Genomic DNA, 27,247 nt, shown 5'->3' on the forward strand with positions numbered 1-27,247 from the left:
CTGTTCGTCGGTGGTGAAAGGATTGAATGTTTGTGGAAGGGGGAGCAATCAAGCGGGCAGCTTTGTCCTGGATGGTGTTGAACTTCTTAAGTGTTGTTGGAGTTGCACTTATCCAGGCAAGTGGAGAGTATTCCATTACACTCCTGACTTGTGCCTTGTAGATGGTGTGCAAGCTTGGAGTTGGGGGGGAGGGAGTTACTCGCTGCAGGATTCCTAGCTTCTGATCTGCTCTGGTAGCCACAACATTTATATAGCTAGCCCAGTTGGTGGTATTGAAAAAGAGCTTTTGTGAAAAGGTATTTAGAAAACTGTTTTGGTTGCAGATCCATTATCAAATGACATTTATTGGATCAACATACAAGCCATGTGACTTCTCATTTTTGGTTTACATATTGATGCAATAACAATATATATTAATTTGTAGGAGATTGTATAGACTGCGTAGTTGTATACATGAATGCAGTAGTACTTATTTTTGGCAAAGTCACTGTATAAATGATATGAAGTTTAACTAAAAGATATCCTAAATAAAGCTGTTTACTACAACTGGTTACAAAAAACATTTTTCTTTCTTGCAGGTTGAGTCCACCCAAAGTATGATCAGAATTCTAGGTTTATCAGCCACCCTGCCAAACTTCCTTGATGTAGCCACGTTCCTCCATGTAAATCCATATATTGGACTGTTTTTCTTTGATGGACGTTTTCGACCTGTGCCTCTGAAACAGACTTTCATAGGAGTTAAAGCATCAAACAAGGTAAATGGCAGTTTTCTTTGCAAATGCAGTAAGTTCAAAGGATGTTTATGACTGTTTCTTTCATGAATTTGGAAGCAGTGCGCGAACCTTTTAAGACTGGGATTATTTAGAATGAGTGGGCCTGGGAATTGAGGGACATCAGAACTGCACTAGCATTTATGTAGCATCTCTAATATAAAAGGAAAGCACTTAAAAGCATTTCAGAAATGTAAGGAACAAATAAATGCCAATCCAAAAAAGGATAGATTGGGTCATACTTAAATGCTTTGTAAAGGCGTGAGGTTTAAGGAGGCTCTCAAAGGAAATGTTCTCACTGTTGCCAGGAGGGCAGGAAAAGTTTGTAAATCAGTGGCCGACATTTTTTTTTTTTTTTTTTTTTTTTTTTGCCTCCCCCCCCCCCCCCCCCCCCCCCCCCCCGCCGACGAACTGGCCGCCAGACCATCTTGTTGTTTCTGGCAGTGTCCTCGGGCAGGCCTTGCCCGTGACACCACCGATACCGTGTTTCCTTCGTTGTTATCCCCCCCCTCCCCTCCCCCCCACCCTCTCCCCTCCCGCCCTCCCCTCCCCTCCCGGGTTGCTGCTGTCACGACCCCAGTTTCTATCTCTGATCTAAGAGGTCCAGGAAGGGTTGCCATCGCCTGAAAAACCCCTGCACCGACCCTCTCAGGGCGAATTTGATTCTTTCCAATTGGATGAAGTTTGCCATGTTGTTTAACCAGGTGTTAACACTTGGAGGCCTTGCGTCCCTCCACTGAATCAAGATCCTCCTCCGAGCCACCAAGGACGCAAAGGCTAATATTCCAGCCTCCCTCGCCTCCTGTACCCCCGGCTCCACCCCAACCCCGAAGATCGCAAGTCCCCATCCTGGCTTGACCCTGGACCCCACCACTCTCGACACCGTCCCTGCCACCCCCTTCCAGAACTCCTCCAGTGCCGGACATGCCCAAAACATGTGTGCATGATTCGCAGGGCTTCCCGAACATCTGACACACCTGTCTTCACCCCCGAAAAACCGACTCATCCTTGTCCCCGTCATGTGGGCTCTATGCAGTACCTTAAATTGAATAAGACTCAGTCTCGCACATGACGACGACGAGTTGACCCTCTCTAGGGCGTCTGCCCATGTCCCATCCTCTATCTGTTCCCCCAGCTCTACCTCCCACTTGTCTTTCAACTCCACTACTGGTACCTCCTCCACCTCCTGCATAATCTTATAAATGTCCGAGATCTTCCCCTCCCCGACCCAGACCCCTGATAGCACCCTATCACTCGCCCCCCTGTCGGGAAGCACGGGAAACCCCTCTACCTGTCGTCTGGCAAATGCCTTCACTTGGAGGTACCTGAACGTGTTCCCCGGGGGGAGCCCGAATTTCTCCTCCAGCTCTCCCAAGCTCGCAAACCTCCCCTCTATAAACAAGTCCTTCAGTTGCCTAATGCCCACCCTCTGCCAGCTCAGAAATCCCCCTCCTGTATTTCCCGGTGCAAATCTGTGGTTCCCTCTTAGTGGTGCCCTTATCAAACCCCCCACTTCCCCCCTGTGTCGCCTCCACTGCCCCCAGATCTTGAGGGTGGCCGCCACCACCGGGCTCGTGGTATACCTCGCGGGAGGGAGCGGCCATGGTGCCGTTACCAGTGCCCCTAAGCTTATGTTGCCACAGGACGCCATCTCCATACGCTTCCAAGCTGCCCCCTCCCCTTCCATCATCCACTTTCGTACCATCGATGCATTTGCCGCCCAGTAATATCCTGAAAGATTGGGTAACGCCAGCCCTCCACTATCCCTACTCCGCTTCAAAAAGACCCTTCTAACTCTAGGGGTGCCATGTGCCCACACGTACCCCATGATACTACTCGTTACCTTCTTGAAAAAGGCCCTAGGGAGGAAGATGGGCAGACACTGGAACAAAAACAAGAACCTCGGGAGGACCGTCATTTTAACTGACTGCACCCTCCCTGCCAGCGACAGCGGCACCATGTCCCACCTCTTAAACTCCTCCTCCATCTGTTCCACCAGCCTAGAAAAGTTCAGCTTGTGGAGGGTCCCCCAGTTCTTTGCCACCTGCACCCCCAAGTACCTGAAACTTTTTACTGCTCTTTTGAAGGGGAGCCTCCCAATTCCCTCCCCCTGGTCTCCCGAGTGTATTACAAAGACCTCACTTTTCCCCAGATTTAATTTATATCCCGAAAAGTCCCCGAACTCCGCTAGTATTTCCATAACCTCCGGCATTCCCCCCTCCGGGTCTGCCACATACAGCAACAGGTCATCCGCATAGAGCGAGACCCGATGCTCCTCCCCTCCCCTTGTCAGTCCCCTCCACCCCCCTGAACCCCTCAGTGCCATTGCTAACGGTTCAATCGCTAATGCAAAGAGTAAGGGGGATAGGGGACATCCCTGCCTAGTACCTCGATGGAGCCCAAAATATTCTGACCTCCTCCCGTTTGTTACCACACTCGCCATCGGGGCCGAATAGAGCAGCTTTACCCACTTGATAAATCCCTCCCCAAACCCAAACCTTTCCAACGTCTCACAAGTATTCCCACTCCACCCTATCGAATGCCTTCTCCGCGTCTAGCGCTACCACTATCTCCGCCTCCCCCTCCACTGCCGGCATCATGATCACGTTTAACAATCTCCGGACATTTGTGTTAAGTTGGCGTCCCTTCACGAACCCCGTCTGGTCTTCATGGATTACCCCTGGCACACAATCCTCTATCCTGGTTGCCAGGACCTTTGCTAACAGCTTGGCATCTACATTTAAGAGGGAGATAGGCCTGTAGGACCCGCACTGGACCGGGTCCTTGTCCCGCTTCAAAATCAAGGAGATCAGGGCCTGCGACATTGTTGGGGGCAAAACCCCCCCCTCGCGCGCCTCATTAAAGGCTCTCACCAGCACTGGGCCCACCAAGTCCACAAATTTCCTGTAAAACTCCACCGGGAACCCATCCGGCCCCGGCGCCTTCCCCGCCTGCATCTGGCCTATCCCTTTAATTAGCTCCTGCAGCTCTATCGGCGCCCCCAACCCTTCTACCAGCTCCTCCTGTACCTTTGGGAACCTCAATTTGTCGAGAAAGTTCTCCATTCCCCCTCTCCTCTTCGGCGGTTCAGACCTATACAATTCCCTGTAGAAGTCCCTGAAGACCCTATTCACCTCTTGCCCCTTCTGCACTACGTCCCCACCCCTCTCTCTCACTCCCCCAATCTCTCTGGCTGCATCTCGCTTACGAAGCTGGTGTGCCAGCATCCTGCTCGCCTTTTCCCCGTACTCATACGCCGCATCCTGCGCCCTTCTCCACTGCGTCTCCGCCTTCCTAGTGGTCAGTAGGTCGAACCTGGCCTGTAAACTGCGCCGCTCCCTCAATAGCCCCTCCTCTGGTGCCGCCGCATATTTCCTATCTACTTCTAGGAGCTCCCCCACCAGCCTCTCCCTTTCCTGCCTCTCCTTCCTCTCTCTGTGTGCCCTTATGGAGATCAGCTCTCCTCTAATCACTGCTTTCAGGGCCTCCCAGACCGTCCCCACCTGCACCTCACCCGTGTCGTTCGTACCCAGATAGTTCTCAATGCCCGTTCTAACCCTTCTGCACACATCTTCGTCCGCCAACAGCCCCACATCCAGGCGCCACAACGGGCGCTGATCCCGCGCCTCCCCCAATTTCACGTCCACCCAATGTGGTGCATGGTCCGATATCGCAATGGCCGAGTACTCCGTGTCCTGCACTCTCGGTATCAGCCCCCTGTTCAATACGAAAAAGTCTATCCTGGAGTACACTCTGTGGACGTGGGAGAAAAAAGAATACTCCCTCGCCCTAGGCCTACCAAATCTCCATGGGTCTACCCCTCCCATCTGCTCCATAAACCCCCTTAACACCTCTGCCGCTGCCGGCCTCCTATTCGTCCTGGAACTCGATCTATCCAGCCCAGGGTCCAACACCGTATTAAAGTCCCCTCCCATGATCAGGCCCCCTGCCTCCAGTCCCGGGATGAGGCCCAGCAGGCGCCTCATAAAGCCCGCGTCGTCCCAATTCGGGGCATACACATTCACCAGCACCACATTCTCTCCCTGCAACCTACCCCTCACCATCACATACCTGCCCTCCTTGTCTGCCACCACTTCTGCCGCCACGAACGACACCCTCTTTCCCACCAGAATCGCCACCCCCCGGTTCTTGACATCCAAGCCTGAGTGGAACACCTGTCCCACCCACCCCCTTCTCAGGCGGACCTGATCTGCTACCCTCAAGTGAGTCTCCTGCAACATCGCTACATCAGCCTTCAGTCCTTTCAGGTGCGAGAAGACCCTTGATCTTTTAACCGGCCCATTCAGCCCCCTTACATTCCACGTAATCAATCGGATCGCTGGGCGACCCGTCCCTGCTCCCTGTCGATTAGCCATGTTCTGTCCCTTGCTCGCCCCGGGTCATCCCTCCCTTTCTGACCCGTTTCCCATAGCGATGGGACCAAACACCCGAAGAAAAAGGGGTAAAAAGGGTAAATGACTAAGGGAAGTTGGAAACGGGAAGAAACACACCATAAGAAGAAAACGACCCGCAATAGAAATTTCAACAGTTCAAATATACAGAAACACCAAACAACTCGAAACCTTCAAGATATTCAAAAAGTCAAACGTTCAAGAAAAGCCAAACAATCCAAGAAACTGTTACCCAGCTCCGACCTGGCCTGAAAAGATAAGGGCCACTTGCTCAATCAAGAGTACCCAGGCGGCTACGACCGCCGGTGCTCCCAGGTTTTAGTTCATGTCCAGCTTTTCTTCTTGTACAAAGGCCCAGGCCTCCTCTGGGGACTCAAAATAATGATGTTGGTCCTTGTAGGTGACCCACAAGCGCGCCGGCTGCAGCATTCCAAATTTGATCCTCTTCGCGTGTAGCACCGCCTTCATCCGGTTGAACCGGGCCCGCCGCTTTGCCACCTCCGCACTCCAGTCCTGGTACACCCTTACCGTCGAGTTCTGCCACTTACTGCTTTTCTCCCTTTTTGCCCACCTCAGGACTTTCTCCCGATCACATAGCCGCTGGAACCGCACCAGCACCGCCCTCGGGGGCTCGTTTGCCCTAGGCCTCCTGGCCATGACCCGGTATGCCTCTTCCAGCTCCAGGGGCGCAGGACCGGCCCCTTCCCCCATCAGGGAGCTCAGCATCTCCGCAACATATCTCGGGAGATCCGACCCCTCCAGGCCTTCTTCTAGGCCCAGGATCCTCAAATTTTTCCTCCTCATCCGAGTGTCCAGCTCCTCGAAACGGCTCTGCCACTTCAGGTGGAGTGCCTCGTGCACCTCCACCTTTGCCCCGAGGACCGTGGCCTCCTCCTCCCTCGCGGTCATCTCCTGCTGCAGCTCTCTGATCGACGCCTCTTGGGCCGCCTGGGCTCCCACCAACCTGGTGGTCGTCGCGTTCATGGACTCTAAGAGCTCCACTTTCAGCTCCGTGAAAAAACGGAGGAGAGCGGCCTGCTGCTCCTCCGCCCATTTCCTCCATTCCTCCGGTGCGCCGCCGGCCGCCATTTTGATTTTCTTCCCCCGCTTTTTTTGGGGAGCTGCTGCCACTTTTCTTGCCGCTCCACTCCGAGTACCGACCATAAAATCGGTCTAGTTCTCCTCAGGGGACCTTCCCCCACCGGGATTCGTCTTTTCAGCACCGTTGGGGCCCACCAAATGGCCCGAAAACACCTTTGTCGCAGGAGCTTCCAAATGTGCGGCTTAGCTAGTCATAGCCGCAACCGGAAGTCCAGTGGCCGACATTTTAAGGGTTGGATGTTGCCTTGACAACCAGCTTAAAAAGTCGGGGCAACACCACTGTGATCAGTCATGGAAATCACAGTTACATTTCCCCTGCAGTCTGAGTTTCCATCCTTTATTGGATGAGATCCCTCCCCCAAGAGGTGCAAGCCATTTAGAGGACCAGCCCCTCATCCCAGCTATCCCGCCAAGAGGGATGGCGAATGCTGGTACTACATCAGGTCCAAATCAGCCACCATGGAGGAGACACCAGAATTAGTTTAAATACGGCGTACTCATGAGGCCAGTCAGGCAGGCCGCGATGCGAGTTGTGGGATGGTGGGCAATGGTCTTTCATCAGTGTCACAGGGTGCACAATAAGGAGGCCCTCCACCAAGCCTTTCTCCAAGCGGGCACCAGCCTTGATAAAATGCCAGCAGTGCTGGTAAGAGGCCCTTAAATTGCCCTCAGTTGGTCACTGAAGGGCCTCAATTGACCTAAAAGCAGGAACAGCTTTCGTACTGCGAGTAAAAAGCGAGCAGTGTTGGGAAGGCAGCATCCATGCCTCCTGAGTTTACATTTCCCGCGCCACCTCGTTAGCTCCATGAGGCCTCCAAAAACCAATGTGTGAGATAATCTATACATGTTTATTTCATTCTTTTTTGTTCTCTTTTGCGAACGTGGTTAATGTTCTGTGAAGGTGTTTTAGGCACATTTCTCACTTTGCAACTTTGTCATTATTAGCTTCTAGTCCCAGAATACGTTGCCATGTTTTCACAGTCTAAGATAAATGGCCCTGCCCAGTAATTGCTCAATTCAACTTGAACTGGTGCTGCACCTCGTTTCAAGATCCATGCCTTTTGTTAGAGATTCTTCCCAGGAGTTGATGCCAGTGGAGCACATTGGTATTATTGGCCAACAACTTACTAATTCTCCAATTCTGCAGCTGTGTAAAAAGACCACCCCTGAAATACATTGGTTACTCCCTGCAACTCAGCATGAAAAAATGAAGGCTCCTGCTTGGCGAAGAGCTTATCCCAGCTTTTGAAATAGCAATTGAGTGGATTTCAGAGTAGCTACACGCAATGGTTCACAATAGCATTTCCAGTGCAGCTGCCTTTTACTCTGAAGGCTAAGAGCAGCCACAATGGCTGCTATATCATTGCCTATTAACATTAGTTGAACATCCTGACCAACAATGAACTAAGATTAGTCCCAGAGGCTTTTGGCAATGACATGGTGTACTGATTAATCTGCTGGTGCTAGTTGAACTGTGCTGGAAAAATGCATGCATCCCTACAGAGCCCCATGCTATTCCCGCCCCCCCCCCCCCCCCCCCCCCCCCCCCCCCCCTGCATTAATTGATAGCTTGTACCAATATTAATTCTCCAAAGTGCAGGGTCAAGTTGGCTGACAAATTCCCTCTTCACTATTGAGAGATTTAGTGCCTTAGATGAGAGAAAGCTCATTCAGCCTGAAGAATGAACAGGTGTATCTATGCAGACAAATGCAGACGGCAATAAAAGTAATGCACCAATAGAAATAATGAACGCGTTGTGATTTTCTTAAATATGATTTCATAGATTTAGTATGACCTCAAGACAAGTGATTAACACAATATCCTAATGCTATTATCTACTCTCAAGTTGCACTTCAGTTCATTGCTGATTGGGACTGTAAGTCCTTATGAATTTAACTCCAGCATTTCTTCTTTCTGAAAATTGTATTTATATTGTAGAAGTAAGTAAGTGTGGTAGATATATCTTGAACAATATCCCAGTGTCTTTTTTCCCTTATGGATGATAGGCTGTTGTATCTGGCGGTGGAAATCCAATTAATCTTCCCATTAGTGTTTATTTTTCATCTGCTATGTGGCTACAGGTGTGGTCCCACATGTTACTTCTGACTCATGAAATAAATTACTTCAAATAGGATTTCTGTAGAATTCCTATTTGTGTAATTTAGTTTGTGTTTGGATGAACAACAGTTTTCTCCAGTTAAACATTAGCAAGACTGAAACCATCATCTTGGCCTCCAGCACCAACTCTGTAACCTGGCTGCTGGTTCCATAAACATTTCAATTAATGACGTGGGCTGAAGTGGACTACTTGAACCCTCTGCATTCCATTCAGAAGTTGAACTTTTAACCCCAGTTCCTCTCCTTCGACAAAGAATATTCTGGCTACTTCTATAAATGCCTCTCTATTCCCTGGCTCAGGCCATCTGCCTCTGAAACCCTCAATAATCTCTTTGTGATCGTTTCAATGCTCTCTGGCAGCCACACTTCCTTCAGCCTTAATAAAGTTCAGCTCATCCAAGGCACTTTAACCCATACCCAATCCTGCACCACTTACCCATCTGAGCCTCTTCTTACTGATGCCACCTCCAATTTGCAATTCTCATCTTTGTGTTTGAATTCTTTCATGGCTTCAACTTTCCTTGTCTTCGTAACCATTTCCCCGAACTATTCCTTCCCCTCTACTTCTCCTTCTCCCATAAGACTCTCTTTTAAAACCCATTGCTTTGACCAAGCTTTTGATGCCTTTACTTAATATTGTCTTCATTGGCTGTACCTTTATGTTTATCTGTTTGCGTCTCTGTAAATTACCATGAGTTGATTTTCTACATTTTATTATTTTCATCACTTTGTTTTTAAATATGGTTTTATCCAGTTAGTCATTCATTTTGATTTTCAGTCCCTATTCATTTTATAATATGTGTAAAGGTAGGGTCGTGCAGAATTGATGGGCTGAATTGCCTCCTGCACTTTTAGTGATTCTATGATTTAGGAATCCTTTTGAAAGTTGAAATCAAAAGAATAGTTTTAAGGGACATGTTCCAAGGAGTAAGGTTGATGGAGCTGAAAATTTGCCACCTGGGATTTGAGGGCAGGATGTAAGGAAGGCTTTAAATCAGAGGACTGAAAAGTACATGAGGAAGTGCAAATTTGTTAGAGATTATGAAGTATATTGAAGCAACCCTAGACTGTTATGAAGATGAAAATGAGCATTTTCACTATCAGGGAACCAGAATATATAATTGAGAATGGGGGTGACTGTTTAATAGGACATAGTGAGGAATAGACTTAAAAAAAAAAAATTGGATTCCTGGAGGTAACGAAAATAGGAGGCTACGAAGGACAATTTTGGAATCTCGGCAAGACAAAACACTTTGGTGAAATAAAGCTAGAGGGGGGTAATGTTGTAGGGGCAATAACTAGGGTTTTTTTCAGTGTCGCTTGTAATGTCAGCATTGTTTGCCCAATCCTAATTGCCCTTGCGTACAGATAAGAGTCGACCAGTAGAGTAATCTTGGGTGGGATTCTCCACTACCTGGCGGGCGGAGGGTCCCGGCGTATTGGAGTGGCGTCAACCACTCCGGCGTCGGGCCTCCCCAAAGGTGCGGAAGCCCTCACATTGAGGGGCTAGGCCCGCGCTGGAGTGGTTTCCATTCCACCGGCTGGCGTGAACGGCCTTTGACGCCACGCCAGCCGGGGCCGAAAGGACTTCGCCGGCCGGCGTAAGTCCGCGCATGCGCCGGAGCGTCAGCGGCTGCTGACGGTATCCCGGCGCATGCGCAGGGGAGTGGGTCACTTCCATGTCTGCCATGGTGAAGACCATGGCGAAGGCGGAAGAAAAAGGGTGCCCCGACTGCACAGGCCCGCCCGCTGATCGGTGGGCCCCGATCGCGGGCCAGGCCACCGTGGGGGCACCCCCCGGGGTCAGATCGCCCCTCCCCCAGGACCCCAGCGCCCGCCCGCGCCGCCAATCCCACCGGTACCAGAGATGGTTCAATCCACGCCGGTGAGGGAGGAATGTCAGCGGCGGGACTTCGGTCCATCGCGGGCCAGAGAATTGCCACGGGGGGCACGCCACGCTGGCTTTTTGAAAGACCCTTTCAATTACTCTCTCACTCTGTTCTTTCTACATTGCACTTCAGCTTTTTCCACCTAAAATATTGATCTAATTTCTCTCTTGAAATGTATTATTGAATTTGCCTTCCCACCCTTTCAGGCAGTGAATTCTAGATCATACAAACTCGCTGTGTTTGCCAGTTACATTAAATCTGCATCCTCTGGTTGCTGAGTCTTCTACTGGTAGTACTTTCTCCTTATTTACTCTATCAAATCTTCCATGACTTTCACAAGCAAATCACCATTTAACTTTCTCTACTCTTAAGAAATATTCCAGCTTTTCTAGTCTCTCCACATAACTGAAGTATTTTATCCCCGGTACCATTTTGATAAAGCTAATTGCGAGGATCTTGTCATTGTGGCGGCACAGTGGTTAGCAATGCTGCCTCACAGCGCCAGGGACCCGGGTTAAATTCTGCCCTTGGGTGACTGTGTGAAGTTTGTACGTTCAGTGTCTGCGTAGATTTCCTCCAGGTGCTCCAGTTCATCCCGTAGTCCAAAGATGTGTAGGTTAGGTGGATTGGCCATGTAAATTGCCCCTTAGTGTCCAGAGGGGTTAAAGGTTACAGGGGACAGGGTGGGAGCCTGGGTAGAGTCTCTTCCAGAGGGTCAGTGAAGACTCGATGGGCCAAATAGCCTCCTGCACTGTAGGGATTCTATGATTTCTATGATCATTCCTAAAATGTGAAACCCAGAGTTACGCACCATTCTCCAGTTGTGGCTTAAGCTGTTTTTTAAAATTTACCATAACATTCTTTGTTTATCTACTTCCCTTTATAATGCCTGTATTATTTTTAACAGCCGTCTCAACTTTTCCTGCCGACTTCAAATACCTCTCTTCCTGCAGCACTCTAAAATTCTATCAGTGAATTTATATTTAAGCATGATCCAATGGCTAACCCTAACCCACCCGCTCCCGAGTTTCACAATGCCTGGTCTAGAAAGCAACAGCACCTACCATTATTCAGTATTGGTTGTGACTCTAGTCATGGGAACAGAAGAATCAATTGATCAGGTCCTGAGCTGGTTCAGCAATTACCAGGCTAGAGAACAGAGCAGAAAAATGTTGAGGTTTCTTTGCATGGTTGAAAAGAATCATTGCTTGATGGTCGTATTTGGCAATTCATCGCAGTTTCCACCGAAATTGGTTTTCTATTTTTCACCTCAACATAAAAGCATTTTACAATTTATTTGGATGAATTATGAGGCTTCACTTTTCCATAGATGTTAAACTTCTAAAAATTATTATAGCTTCTCTCTGAGGCAGAAGCCTAGAGCTGGGGAGCCGCTGCGGGCGGTGATCGTGAGGCTCCATAAATTTGTGGAGAAAGAGAAAATTCTACGGTGGGCCAGGGAGAAGCGTAGCTGCGAGTGGGAGGGAAATAACAATCGGATTTATTAGGACATCAGAGTCGAGTTGGCAAAACAGTGGCCAAGGCGGTGCTGTACCGGCAGCAGATCAGGTTTGGGATGCTCTACCCGGCGAAATTATAGTGACGCTCGGAGGCCGAGAGTATTATTTCAAGACCCCGGAAGTGGCCAAAGACTTCATTAAGGAGCATAAACTGGGGGAGAACTGAGTGGACAATGCTTGGGAACTGGAGTGCTTACATTATGTAATGGTCAGGAGCATATTTGAAGTAGGTGTAGGGATTGGGGGATTTTTGCCTTGTTTTGTGGGGGGGGTTTCTGTTCAATGTTGAGATTGTAAGGAGTAGTAGGGGTGAAAGGTTTATGTGGGGATGGATGTTCCCATCCCCCCTCCTGTTTTATAGGACTGTTTGTGTTTAACATCTCTTTGTTTGCTTTTGGAGAAGGCTGCCTGGAGTTCAGGAGTTATTCTGGTGAACGGAAGTGAGGTGGGGTTGGGGGGGGGGGGGGGGGGGGGGGGGGGCAGGGGGCCCACGGGGGTGGCCAGGGGGCCCACGGGGGTGGCCAGGGGGCCCACGGGGGTGGCCAGGGGAGGGGGGAAGTGGGGGGGGGGGGGGAAAGAAAGGGGCCATCTGGGATGCTGCTAGGTACAGAGTGGAATTAAAGGGGCAGGTGTTAAGTGGGGAAGGTGATGGACGGTAGAGGGGATTGGAGGTGCAAGCCTCTGGTAAAAGTGGTAATGTGGAACGTCCGGGGACTGAATGGGCCGATTAAAAGACCGCGGGTGTTCACGTGCCTCGGGAGCTTGAAAGCAGGGGTGGTCTTTTTGCAGGAGACACACCTCCGTGTGAAGGACCAGGTTAGGTTAAGGAAGGGATGGGTTGGGAGGGTTTTTCACTCTGGATTCGAAATAGAGGGGTGTGGCGATTTTAATGAGCAAAAAAATGGGATTTGTGAGTGCGAAGGAGGTGAGGGATCCAGGTGGGAGATATGTGATTGTGAGTGGGGTATTGGAAGGGGCACCTATAGTGTTGGTAAATGTGTATACCCCAAATTGTGATGATGTGGGTTTTATGAGGGGGTTGCTGGCAGCAATCCCGGATTTGGCCACGCAAGTGTTGATCATGGGAGGAGATTTTAACTGTGTCTTGGAGGCCGAGGGTGGATAGATCGAGCCCCAGGTCGATGGGTAGGGTACGAATGGCAAGGGAGCTGGGGGGGTTTATGGAGAGGATGGATATGGTAGATCCATCGTGCTTTCAGAACCCAGTGGAAGGGAGTATTCCTTCTTTCCACACGTCTATAAGGTGTATTCGAGGATTGATTACTTTGTATTAAGTCGGAAAATTTTGGTTGGGGTGGAGGGGGCTGAGTATGCGGGGATAGTTATCTCGGACCATGCACCCCACTGGCTGGAGATTTGGTTCAGTACAGGACGAGAGCAGAGGCCGGGGTGGAGGTTTGACTCGGGGTTGTTGGCGGATAGAGGTTTTTGTGATAAGGTGCGGTTGGCAATTAGGGATTATGTGGAGTTCAATCACAATGGGGAGGTGTCAGCGGGCATTTTTTGGGAAGCCCTGAAGGCAGTGGTCCGGGGAGAATTGATCTCATTTACGGTTCGTGCGATTAAGTAAAGGAGGGCGGTGCATGACCGCACCGTCTAGTGAGCGAGATAGTGGAGGTGGACAGGGTATATTCGAGGGTGCCCACCATGGACGGATTGGCGAGGAGGAAAAGGTTGCAGGGGCAATTTGACAGGCTGACAATGGGGAGGGTGGTAGGGCAACTGCGTTGGACAAGAGGGGTGCAATACGAGTATGGGGAGAAGGCGAGCCACATGCTGGCGTACCAGCTGCGGAGGCAGGCCGAGTCCTGGTGCTGGAGATGTGGTTTCAGAGCCAGGGAAGATAAATGAGGCATTTAGAAAGTATTACCAGGGACTTTATGAGGCAGACCCAGGAGGAGAGGCGAGGGACATAGGGTGGTTTCTGCATGAGCTGGAATGTCCCCAGGTGGAGAAAGCAAAGAGGCAGGCGTTGGAGCCAGCCCCTGGGACTGAGGGAGGTGCTGGATAGTATCATGGGTATGAAGTCCTCACCCTCGCTCTTGGCCGGATGGGTACCCGGCAGAATATTATAAGAAATTTGCAGCGGACCTGGCACCACATCTTTTGGGGCCGTTTAATGAAGCACTGGAGAAGGGGGAGTTGCCGGAGACGATGAAGCAGGCAGTAATCACACTAGTCCCAAAAAAAGGGACGGATCCGGCGGAATGTGGGTGGTATAGACCCATATCACTATTGAACATGAATGTGAAAGTATTGGCTAAGTTGTTGGCGAGGAGGATGGAGGATTGTGTCCCGGGGGTGGTTGCAGAAGATCAAACAGGCTTCATGACGGGCAGGCAGCTCGCGAGTAATATAAGACGGCTGTTGAATGTGGTGATCAATCCGTCGAGAGCTCTGGCACTGGAGGTGGTGGTGTCCATGGACATGGAGAAAGCATTTGATCGGGTGGATTAGCGGTACTTGTTCGAAGTTTTAGGAAGGCTTGGGTTTGGGCCGTGATTTGTGGCATGGATGCGGTTGCTGTATGTGGCGCCAAGAGCGAGGGTGAGGACGAATGATATGAGTTCACGAAGCTTTAACTTACACAGGGGTACGAGGCAGGGGTGCCCGCTGTCGCCGCTGCTGTTTACGCTGGCCATAGAGCTGTTGCCGATGGCTCTCAGGGGGTCAGCAGAGTGGCAGGGGATAATGAGGGGACAGAGGGAGCAACGGGTGTCGCTCGATGCCGATGACCTGCTGCTGTATATTACGGATCCGTTGCAGAGTATGGGAAGGATTACGGGCCTGTTGGGGAGGTTTGGAGGGTTCTCGGGATACAAGCTGAATGTAGGGAAAAGCGAAGTATTCCCGGTGAATGAGCTGGGACTGTGGGCTAATTTAGGGGCGATGCCATTTATGGTAGCGAGGGATAGGTTTAGGTACTTGGGGATTCAGATAGCGAGGGAATGGACGGGGCTCCATAAGTGGAACTTAATAAAGCTGGTGGAGGAGGCCAGGGAGGATCTTAAGAGGTGGGATACACTGTACTTAACGTTGGCGGAGAGGGTCCAAGTGGTGAAAATGAATATTCTGCCGAGGTTCTTGTATATCTTTCAGGCTCTCCCGATCTTTATACCAAAGGCCTTTTTTTGGAAAGTGGACACAATCATCTCCTGACTTTGTATTGGTGGGGAGGATCCTGCTACAGAGGCAGCAGCGGGGGGGGGGGGAAGATTGGCATTGCCAAACTTGCTTCATTGTTATTGGGCGGTGAATGTGGACAAGTTGCGGCGATGATGGGAAGGAGAAGTGGGAGAGTGGGTTAGGATGGAGGAGGAATCTTGTAAGGGGTCTAGTTTGAGGGCTATGGTGACGGCAGCATTGCCAATGGCCCCGAGTAGGTATTCAGGGAGCCCAGTGGTGCAGTCCACGGTGAAGATATGGAATCAGTTGATGAGGCATTTTAGGGGGAAGGGATGTCTGTGCTAACGCTGCTGTGCGTGAATCATGGGTTTGAGCCGGGTTTTGGGGGGGGGGGGGGGAATGGATAGTGTATACAGGAGGTGGAGGAAAGTGGTGAGGGATTTGTATTTGGAGGAAGGGTTCACCAGTCTGGAGGAGCTGAGGTAGAGCTGTCGAGGGGTAGTGAGTTCAGGTATCTACAGGTTGGGGACTTTGCACAAAAGGGCTGGAAGGGTTTCCCTAGATTGCCGGGCTACACCCTGCTGGAGCAACTGCTGCTTCCGGATGTGGAAGGGGAGGAAAGAATTGGGGATATATATAAGTGGCTGGGGGAGCAGGGAGGCGAGCGGGTGGTGAAGATCAAAGAGAAATGGGAAGCGGAGTTGGGAATGGAGATCAATTGGGGAGTATGGAGTGAGGTACTGCGAAGAGTAAACGGGACCTCCTCTTGTGCAAGTATGAGCCTGATACAGTTCAAGGTGGTGAACAGGGTGCATATGACTCGGGCGAGAATGAGTGGGTTCATTCAGGGGGTAGCAGATGAATGTGAGCCGTGTGGGCGGGAGCCAGGGAATCATGTGCACATGTTTTGGGGTTGTGAAAAATTGGGAAGGTTCTGGGCGGGAGTGTTTACGGTTTTAGCCAGGATAGTGGAGGAGGGAGTGGACCCGGACCCTTTGGTGGCGATATTTGGGGTTTCAGAGAAGCCGGAACTCATGGAGAGGAGGAAGGCCGATGTCATGGTCTTCGCCTCTCTGATTGCACGGCGACAAATTTTGCTGATGTGGCGATCGGCATCGCCACTGGGGGTATCAATATGGTTGGGTGGCCTGCACGACTTCCTGCGGTTAGGGAAGATAAAGTATGAGTTAAGGGGCTAAGCAGGGGACTTTGAGAAAAGGTGGGGCATGTTTGTGACCGTGTTTGAGGAGCTGTTTGTCGTGGGGGGGGGGGGGGGGGTGAAAAAGGAGGAAAATCTTTACAAACTGTGTAGTTGATAGTTGGGAAGAATGTTTCCCGGGGTGTTTGTTTGCTGTAACCTACTTTGATACAAGTTTGAATAAAATGCGTTTCAAAAAAAAATTATTACAGCTTTGACGGTAAATATTCTAAATTAACTTTTGAAACTCGTTGGCACACCCAAATTTGTACTTTTACAACATGGCTAGATTTTTAGCTTCTGATTTCTGAAAGCTTAATGTTCATTTGATTTTCCTGAAATTTTAAAGTTTCATTCTGAATAGTGTTTCGTCAAATACGTTGGCTTCGGGAAAAAAATTGCACTTTTGTTAACCAAAAAAATGTACACTCTAATACATTCTATCAATATGATAGAATTTACCCTGCAGTTTGAGAGGGAGAAGCTGCAATCAGATATAACAGTATTACAATTAAATAAGGGTAACTACAAAGACGTGAGGGAGGAGCCTAGCAGGGAAGACAGTGGAACAGCAATGGCAGGAGTTTTTGGGGGTTATTAGGGAGGCACAACAGAAATCCATCCCAAGGAGGAGGAAACATGCTAAGGGGAGGACAAGGCATCCATGGCTGATGAGGGATGTCAAGGACAGCATAAAGGGTGAGGAAAAAGCATACAAAGGTGAGGATTAGTGGGAAAACAGAGGATTGGGAAGCCTTTAAAAGCGAGCAGAGGACAACTAAAAAACAATAAGGCGGGAGAAGATGGAGTATGAGTGCAAACTAGCTAGTAATATAAAGGAAGCTGGAAAGAGATTTTTTTCAATATATAAAAGGTAAGAGAGACGCATAAATAGACATTGGACCACTAGAAAATGTTGCTGGAGAAGTAATAATAGGAAACGGCAGACGAACTGAATATATACATTGAATATATATAGACTTTCAGGTCTTCATGGTGGAAGACACCAGTGGGATGCCAGAGCTCCAGGAGAACCAGGGGGCAGAGGTGAGTGCAGTGACCATTACTAAGGAGAAGGTTCTGGGGAAACTGAAAGGTCTGAAGGTGGATAAGTCACCTGGACCGGATGGACTACCCGGGGCCCTTAAAGAGATAGCTGAGGAAATTGTGGAGGCATTGGTGATGATCTTTCAGGAATCACTGGAGGCAGGAAGTGTCCCAGAGGATTGGAAAGTGGCTAATGTAACACCATTGTTTAAGAAGGGCGGGAGGCAAGTGTAGTTACCAATGGAAGGAAGTGTAGTTACCAATGGAAGGAGATCGGAGTACTTTAGGCTCTACTGTGGGACCAGGCAGGGGTGCCCCCTGTCCCCCTTGCTCTTTGCACTGGCGATTGAACCTTTGGCTATGGCGTTGAGGGAGTCAGGGAGATGGAGGGGTCTGGTGCGGGGTGGGGAGGAACATCGTGTATCGCTGTATGCGGACGACCTGCTGTTGTATGTGGCGGATCCAGAAGGGGGAATGCCGGGAGTGATGGAGCTGTTAGCGGAATTTGGGGGCTTCTCGGGCTATAAGTTAAATTTAGGCAAAAGAGAGGTATTTGTAGTACACCCGGGTGATCAGGAGGAGGGAATTGGGAGACTCCCATTTAAGAGGGCAGTGAAGAGTTTCAGATACCTGGGGGTGCAGGTGGCCAGGAGTTGGGGGACTCTCCATAAGCTTAATTTTACCAGGCTGGTGGAGCAGATGGAGGAGGAATTTAAAAGGTGGGACATGGTGCCGCTATCGTTGGCGGGTAGAGTGCAGTCCGTCAAAATGACGGTTCTCCCGAGGTTCTTGTTCCTTTTTCAGTGTTTGCCCATCTTTATCCCTAGGGCCTTTTTTAGAAGGGTGACTAGCAGCATCATGAGCTTTGTTTGGGCGCATGGGACCCCGAGGGTGAAGAGGGTCTTCTTGGAACGGGGTAGAGATGGGGGGCTGGCGTTACCCAATCTCTCGGGGTATTATTGGGCGGCCAATGTGTCGATGGTGCGCAAGTGGGTAATGGAGGGGGAGGGGGCAGCATGGAAATGGATGGAGAGGGCGTCCTGTGGAGATACAAGCCTGGGGGCGCTGGTAACGGCGCCGTGGCCGCTCCCTCCTACGAGGTATACCACGAGTCCGGTGGTGGCGGCTACCCTCGAGATTTGGGGGCAGTGGAGGCGACATAGGGGAGAAGTGGGGGGCTCGATGGAGGCTCCGTTAAGGGGGAACCATAGGTTCGTCCTGGGGAACATTGATGGGGGATTTCAGGGTTGGCACAGAGCGGGCATCAGACAGCTGAGGGACCTGTTTATTGATGGGAGGTTTGCGAGCCTGGGGGAGTTGGAGGAGAAATTTGGGCTCCCCCCGGGAAATATGTTCAGGTATCTGCAGGTAAAGGCATTTGCTAGACGGCAGGTGGAGGGATTCCCTTCGCTTCCCGCGAGGGGGGTGAGTGACAGGGTGCTTTTGGGGGTCTGGGTCGGAGAGGGGAAGATATCTGATATCTACAAGGTTATGCAGGAGGCGGAGGAGGCATCAGTAGAGGAGCTGAAAGCTAAGTGGGAGGGGGAACTGCGGGAACAGATTGAAGACGGAACATGGGCTGATGCCCTGGAGAGGGTTAATTCTTCCTCCTCGTGTGCGCGGCTTAGCCTCATCCAATTCAAGGTGCTGCACCGGGCCCACATGACTGGGACGAGGATGAGTAGGTTCTTTGGGGGTGAAAACAGGTATGTCAGGTGCTCAGGGAGTCCAGCAAACCATGCCCATATGTTCTGGGCTTGCCCGGCACTGGAGGAGTTCTGGAAGGGGGTGGCGAGGACGGTGTCGAGGGTGGTGGGATCCAGGGTCAAGCCAGGATGGGGACTCGCGATTTTTGGGGTTGGGGTGGAGGCGGGAGTGCAGGAAGCGAAAGAGGCCGGTGTGCTGGCCTTTGCGTCCCTAGTAGCCCGGCGAAGATCTTGCTGCAATGGAAGGATGCGAGGCCCCCAAGCGTGGAGACCTGGATCAATGACATGGCGGGAAAAGGGGGAGGAGGGGGAGGGGAAAGAGGGGGAGGGGGAGGGGAAAGAGGGGGAGGGGGAGGGGAAAGAGGGGGAGGGGAAAGAGGGGGAGGGGGAGGGGAAAGAGGGGGAGGGGAGGGGAAAGAGGGGGAGGGGAGGGAAAAGGGGGGGAGGGAAAAGGGGGGGAGCAGGGGGAGGGGGGAGGGAAAGGGGGGGAAGGGAGAGGGAAAAGGGGGGAGGGGGGAAGGGGGAGGGAAAAGGGGGGAAGCGGAGGGAAGGGGGAGAGAAAGGGGGGGGAAGGGGAGGGAAAAGGGGGGAAGGGGGAGGGAAAAGGGGGGAAGGGGGAGGGAAAAGGGGGGAAGGGGAAGGGAAAAGGGGGGAAGGGGAGGGAAAAGGGGGGGAACGATGACTGTTTATTTAATTTTAATTTATTTTTAAGTTCTTTTGTTGTTCATTGGGGTTGGGGGGGTGGGGGGATGTGATACATGCGTCGATACGGTCTGGGGGGTGTTACAGTTATTATGGGTTATTTTGTTGCATTTCATTGTTTGTCGTTATGTTTTATATTTTCTGTAAAAAATGCCAATAAAAATTATTTTTAAAAAAAGAAGGGCAGGAGGCAGAAGACGGGAAATTATAGCCCGGTTAGCCTGACTTTGGTCAATGGTAAGGTTTTAGAGTCTGTTATTAAAGATGAGATCGCAAAGCGCTTGGAAGTGCATGGTAAAATAGGACTGAGTCAGCATGGCTTTGTCAAAGGGAGGTCGTATTTAACAAATCTGTTGGAGTTCTTTGAGGATGTAACAAGCAGGTTAGACAAAGGAGAATCAGTGGACGAGATTTATTTAGATTTCCAGAAGGTCTTTGACAAGGTGCCGCAGAGGAGACTGTTAAATAAGTTAAGAGCCCATGGTGTTAAGGGTAAGATCCTGGCATGGATAGAGGATTGGCTGACTGGCAGAAGGCAAAGAGTGGGGATAAAGGGGTCTTTTTCAGGATGGCAGCTGGTGACTAGTGGTGTGCCTCAGGGTTCTGTGCTGGGACCACAACTTTTCACAAAATACATTCATGATCTGGAAGAAGGTACTGAAGGCACTGTTGCTAAGTTTGTAGATGATATAAAGATCTGTAGAGGGACAGGTAGTATTGAGCAAGCAAGGGGGCTGCAGAAGGACTTGGACAAGCTAGGAAAGTGGGCACTGAAATGGAAAATAAAATACAATGTGGAAAAGTGTGAGGTTATGCACTTTGGAAGGAGGAATCTAGGCATAGACTATTTTCTAAATGTGGAAATGCTTCGGAAAGCAGAAGCACAAAGGGACTTGTGAGTCCTTGTTCACGATTCTCTTAAGGTCAATGTGCAGGTTCAGTCGGCAGTTAAAAAGGCAAATGTAATGTTAGCATTCATGTCGAGAAGGCTAGAATACAAGGCCAGGGATGTACTTTTGAGGCTGTATAAGGCTCTTTTGAGACCCCATTTGGAGTATTGTGAGCAGTTTTGGGCCCCATATCTAAAGAAGGATGTGCTGGCCTTGGAAAGGGTCGAGAGGAGGTTCACAAGAATGATCCCTGGAATTAAGAAATGAGGAATGTTTGAGGACTCTGGGTCTGTACTCGTTGGAGTTTAGAAGGATGAGAGGGGATCTTATTGAAATGTACAAGATACTGCGAGGCCTGGATAGAGTGGACGTGGAGAGGATGTTTCCACTTGTAGGAAAAACTAGAATCAGAGGACACCATCTCAGATTAATGGGTCGATCCTTTAAAACAGAGATGAGGAGGATTTATTTCAGCCAGAGGGCGGTGAATCAGTGGAACTCTTTGCCGCAGAAGGTTGTGGAGGCCAACTCATTGTCTTTAAGACAGAGATAAATAGGTTCTTGATTAATAAGGGGATCAGGGGTTATGGGGAGAAAGCAGGAGAATGGGGATGAGAAAATATCAGCCATAATTGAATGGTGGAGCAGACTCGATGGGCCAAGTGGCCTAATTCTGCTCCTATGCCTTATGGTCTTATAATATACCTATTATTACATCTCAAAATTCCTCAAGGCTTTAAATAAGTATATTTTTTGTGAATATATAGTTGATTACAATTCAATTAAAAAATGTACTAACATATATTATTTGGCAAATGAGCACATTTTTACATTATGAATACATTCAACAGTTAGAAGAAAATGGTTGCCTTTCCCAGGAGTTTGCGTTACAAATTGGTAGAATTTTGATATTCTTATTACTGGCATGGAATGAACCTTGTTCCTTCACTGTTAGTGGGGCAATTCCTGAATAGCAGCCAGTGCATTATTATTTCAGACAGTGTTTCTTTTTAGACCTTCAGTCAGAATCGTGAAACAGTAAGCTCTCTTGGGATATTTATGAGAACACTTAAAATCAATTTTTATCATGAAACTCTTCCTTTTTATTGCCACTTACAGTTTTCCTCCATACATCCAAACATTTTACCTGATAGTCTTTCATCAATCTACTTTTGTGGTTCTAAAATTTGCAATTGTCTTGAATTAGTACCTGTGTTTCATACAGCTTTTGCTATGTACCTGATGAGAAATTTAGTGTAGAATCCTGACGAGTTAGTCAATCATTTTAGATATTGGCCTTCTGGGCACATTCTATTTTATGAGTCATTATTGAGTTTTGCTCCCTAACTAGTGATTTCAAATAAACCTGTTGGACTTTAACCTGGTGTTGTAAGACTTCTTACTGTGCCCACCTCAGTCCAACGCCGGCATCTCCACATCATAGATTCTTGGAATATTGGGTAATAATCTCTACAACAGGGGATATATCTATTCTGGAATCTCATCACCTTTCTTTTTTTAATAAATTTAGAGGACCCAATTATTCTTTTTTTTCCAACTAAGGGGTATATCTTGATTTCTTGATGTGGTATATCTGGATTTCCAGAACGCCTTTGACAAGGTGCCACACAAAAGGTTGCTGCATAAGATAAAGATGCATGGCATTAAGGGTAAAGTAGTAGCATGGATAGAGGATTGGTTAATTAATAGAAAGCAAAGAGTGGGGATTAATGGGTGTTTCTCTGGTTGGCAATCAGTAGCTAGTGGTGTCCCTCAGGGATCCGTGTTGGGCCCACAATTGTTCACAATTTACATAGATGATTTGGAGTTGGGGACCAAGGGCAATGTGTCCAAGTTTGCAGATGACACTAAGATGAGTGGTTAAGCGAAAAGTGCAGAGGATACTGGAAGTCTGCAGAGGGATTTGGATAGGTTAAGTGAATGGGCTAGGGTCTGGCAGATGGAACACAATGTTGACAAATGTGAGGTTATCCATTTTGGTAGGAATAACAGCAAACGGGATTATTATTTAAACGATAAAATATTAAAGCATGCTGCTGTTCAGAGAGACTTGGGTGTGCTAGTGCATGAGTCACAGAAGGTTGGTTTACAAGTGCAACAGGTGATTAAGAAGGCAAATGGAATTTTGTCCTTCATTGCTAGAGGGATGGAGTTTAAGACTAGGGAGGTTATGTTGCAATTGTATAAGGTGTTAGTGAGGTGGAGATACCTGGAGTATTGTGTTCAGTTTTGGTCTCCTTACTTGAGAAAGGACGTACTGGCACTGGAGGATGTGCAGAGGAGATTCACTAGGTTAATCCCAGAGCTGAAGGGGTTGGATTATGAGGAGAGGTTGAGTAGACTGGGACTGTACTCATTGGAATTTAGAAGGATGAGGGGGGATCTTATAGAAACATTTAAAATTATGAAGGGAATAGATAGGATAGATGTGGGCAGGTTGTTTCCACTGGAGGGTGAAAGCAGAACTAGGGGACATAGCCTCAAAATAAGGGGAAGTAGATTTAGGACTGAGTTTAGGAGGAACTTCTTCACCCAAAGGGTTGTGAATCTATGGAATTCCTTGCCCAGTGAAGCAGTTGAGGCTCCTTCATTACATGTTTTTAAGGTAAAGATAGATAGTTTTTTGAAGAATAAAGGGATTAAGGGTTATGGTGTTCGGGCCGGAAAGTGGAGCTGAGTCCACAAAAGATCAGCCATGATCTAATTGAATGGCGGAGCAGGCTCGAGGGGCCAGATGGCCTACTCCTGCTCCTAGTTCTTATGTTCTTATAATTTAGTGTGGCCAATCCACCGAACTTGCACATCTTTGGGTTGTGGGGGTGAAACCCACGTAGTCAGTGACCCAGGGCCGGGATTCGAACCCGGATCCTCAGCGCCGTGGTCCAGGTGCTAACCACTTTGCCAATGCCGCCCGTATCAGCTTTCTTTAAGTTAATTTGGTCAATGCGCCGCACTTGCGCAAATGTGTGTTGTTTACCGTGCAAATGGGTGTTTTTATGAAGAGGCACCTCTGACATTGCAGAACTCCCTTATTGGAATGAAGTGTCAGTCTAAGTTATATCCTCAAGGCTGTGGATTGGAGTTTACACCCTAACTTTCTCTGAGGCGGGTGTTATCACTGAGACAATTTTGCAGACCGGGTTTGCTGATTATGTGGTAACATTGAATTTCTGGGGGTAATTAACTCAATGGATGAGACAGGATTAGGTGGAATGCCTGTTTAACACTCCACAGAACATTATTCTCCATTGACTTCTTCAGAGAATTAAATTCGTGGGGTGTGATGGAACCATCAATTCACTAGACACATGCTTTAAGATATGAACAGTGGTTTTAATCTACTTACTACAGAGCCAGCCTGTTACCCGTTGAACTCTCGATGAACTGCAGGCTGGCTCTGGACAAGGATATTTATGCAGTAGTCCAGGGGGAGGAGTCATGGGCGGAGCCAAGGGTGGAGCCCTGTACAAACTCCTGAGCATTCCCAGAGCTACACCCCCTAGTGGTCGGATAACGCTACTGCGCTTACAATGATATTGGTAAATACAGTGTGAATTACTAAGTTACATTCACCACACTCACCCCCTGCAGAAAAATCAAGTCCGGCGGGAGTGGTGGTCTACAAAGTAAGTCTGTCCGGTGGTCGAACTGTCCGCTGTCTGCGGAGCACCGGGGTTGCAGCCTCTTGCGGTGGCTGGATGGGTGTTGTGTGCTGGGGTACGATGGTGGACTCCAGGGAGGGTTGTGTCCGAGCTTCATACTCTTTTGGTTCGACCGGGGACTGGGGCCGCTGGGGGCTGGTCGGCGCGGGTGCACGGAACTGGTGGAGCGAGCTCGTAGGCTCGGGAGCGCGAGGGGGCGGCAGCATGGGGTGTAGGGTGAGGGGTCCTTCTGTGGGGGTAGAGGGGGCGCTGGATCCGGCGGGTGCCAGATCCCGGAGGGATACTGTGTCCTGACGGCCGTCAGGGAACTTGACGAAGGCGTACTGGGGGTTGGAGTGGAGCAGGCGCACCTTCTCAACAAGGGGGTCGGTTTTGTGTGCTAATGACTGTGTGGGAGGTCATATCGGGGCACGGGATAGCAAATGGGAAACGGGAGAACTCATCTACGACGTTTAGAAAGTAAACGTTCTTGTTAGGTGAGGGGAGTGGCCCTTTGAAATCAATCGCGAGGTGTTCAAAGGGCCTAGAAGCCTTGACCAGGTGGGCCCTGTCTGGTCTATACAAGTGCGGTGTGCACTCCGCACAGATCGGGCAGTCCCCGGTGACCGCTTTTACCTCCTCATTGGAGAAAGGCAGGTTTCGGGCTCTGATGTAGTGGGCGAGCCGGGTGACCCCCGGGTGGCAGAGGTCGTTGTGGATGACTTTCAGTCGGTCAATCTGCGCTCTGGCGCATGTCCCACGTGATAGGGCATCCGGAGGCTCGTTGAGCTTCCCAGGTCAATACTTAATATTGTAGCTATAGGTGGAGAGTTAAACCCTCCATCGAAAAATTTTATCATTTTTTATTTTGCCCCTTTGCGAGTTATCAAACATAAAGACAACCGATCTTTGGTCGGTGATGAGGGTGAATCTCCTACCTGCGAGGTAGTGCCTCCAGTAATGTATAGCCTCCACAATGGCTTGTGCTTCTTTCTCGACTGAGGAGTGTCGGAGTTCTGAAGCGGAGAGGGTACAGGAGAAAAATGCGACTGGTCTCCCTGCCTGATTTAGTGTGGCTGCTAGAGCTACCTCTGAGGCGTCGCTCTCAACCTGGAATGGAGTGGATTCATCCACCGCCCGCATGGCCGCTTTGGCGATGTCCTCCTTGATGCAGTTGAAGGCCTGGCGCGCCTCAGCTGACAGGGGAAATCGTTTGGCCTTAAAGAGTGGGCGGGCTTTGTCCGCATATTGAGGGACCCACTGGGCGTAGTAGGAGAAGAAGCCCAAGCACCGTTTGAGGGCCTTGGGGCAATGGGGGAGGGGGAGTTCGTAGCCGAGGATGGCCAGTCTGTTTGTGCGGAAAACGCATTTCTCTTTGTTGTAGGTGATGTTTAATTTCTGTGCCGTCTGGAAAAAACGGTGGAGGTTGGCGTCGTGGTCCTGCTGGTCATAGCCGCAGATGGTGACATTGTCCAAGTACGGAAACGTGTCCCGCAGCCCGTACTGGTCCACCATTCGGTCCATTGCTCTTTGGAACACCGAGACCCCATTAGTGACGCCGAAGGGGACCCGGAGGAAATGGAAGAGGCGGCCATCAGCCTCGAATGCCGTGTAGTGGCGGCCCTCCGGGCGGATTGGGAGCTAGTGGTATGCAGACTTCAGATCCACCGTGGAAAAGAGCCGATACTGGGCGATCTGATTTACCATGTCTGCAATCCTGGGGAGGGGATACGCATCGAGGAGCGTAAATCGATTTATGGTCTGACTATAGTCGACAACCATGCGGAATTTTTCCCCGGTCTTAACGACCACTACCTGAGCTCTCCAGGGACTATTGCTGGCCTCTGTCTTCCACTCACTGAGAAGCCTTCGGACCTCTGATCTGATAAATACCCTATCCTGCAGGTTGTATCGCCTGATAGGAGTGGCTATGGGTTCACAGTCCTTTGTGAGATTGGCGAAGAGAGGAGAGGGGGAGATTTGCAGCGTAGCGAGGCTGCAGATAGTGAGTGGGGGCAGGGGCCTGCTGAAGCCGAGGGTGAGGCTCTTAAGGTTACACTGAAAATCTAGGCCTAATAAGAGTGGTGCGCAGAGGTCGGGCAAAACGTAGAGTTGAAATTTTGAGTAGCTAGCGCCTTGGATTGTGAGTGTCGTGGCGATGCGCCCCTGGATCTGGACAGAATGGGAGACTGAAGCGAGCGAGATAGTTTGCCGCATGGGGGAAATGGGGAGCGAACAGCGTCTTACCAGGTCTGCGTGTATGAAGCTCTCAGTGCTCCTGGAGTCGAAAAGGCATGGCGTGTTGTACCCGTTGATTTGGACCTCTGCCATCGAATTTCGCAGATGCTTCAGGTGTGATTGATCCAGGGTGACTGCGCCGAGTTGCGGGCCGCCTGACGAGCGCCCGGGGAGGTCGTACTCTTCCGATGAGTTGTCTGAGCGTGGAGATGCAGGTCGGTCCCGTGGATCGCACGTGGCGGGCGGCGAGGAAGATGGCGTCCAAGATGGCGGCCCCCATGAGTCGCACGTGGCCGGACGCGTGGTGGAGGTTTGCCATGATGGCGGCCCCCATGGATCGCACGTGGCGGGGTTGGGGGCGGAGTCGGGGCATAGGCCGCAGCGTTTCGGGCCCCGCGTGCATGCGGGTGTGGGGAGCGATTACTTTGTGCCGCTGGGGAGTTGGAAGCTGGGGCCCTTTTTGCGAGGCACACTCTCGCGTAGTGGCCTTTCCGCCCGCAGGTGCTGCAGGTCGCGTTGCGGGCCGGGCAGTGCTGCCGCGGGTGCTGATTCTGGCCGCAGAAATGGCAGGCTGGAGCAGCATAGTGGCTGGCTGGGGCAGCATGGTGGCTGGGCGGCCGCGTGGCACAGGCCTGGGGGAGTCGTTGGTCGGGGACCCATGATTGGGTCGCGGGATCCGCGGGGAACGAGGTGAGGCTGCGGAAGGAGACCTCCATCGTGGTAGCAATTTCCGCAGTTGTTTCTAAGTCTTGGGCCCCCTTTTCCAGCAGTTGTTGGCGCACATAATTAGACCTGAGGCCCGCTACAAAAACATCGCGTACAGCAAGTTCTCTATGTTCAGCCGCG

At 50.2% G+C, this 27,247-nt stretch overlaps 1 protein-coding gene across 4 annotated transcripts in view; it reads left to right on the top strand.

Annotated features, from left to right (window-relative positions):
* ascc3 (activating signal cointegrator 1 complex subunit 3) overlaps positions 1 to 27,247 on the top strand; it is a 661,661-nt gene that overhangs the window by 168,661 nt on the left and 465,753 nt on the right. For all 4 annotated transcript variants that reach the window (XM_038799272.1, XM_038799275.1, XM_038799274.1 and 1 more), the window contains exon 12: positions 579 to 755. In XM_038799272.1, coding sequence (XP_038655200.1) covers positions 579 to 755 — 177 coding nt within the window. The remainder of the gene's footprint in view (positions 1 to 578; positions 756 to 27,247) is intronic.

This window comes from Scyliorhinus canicula, chromosome 6 (assembly GCF_902713615.1).
Source record: "Scyliorhinus canicula chromosome 6, sScyCan1.1, whole genome shotgun sequence".
Classification (NCBI taxonomy): Eukaryota; Metazoa; Chordata; class Chondrichthyes; order Carcharhiniformes; family Scyliorhinidae; genus Scyliorhinus; species Scyliorhinus canicula.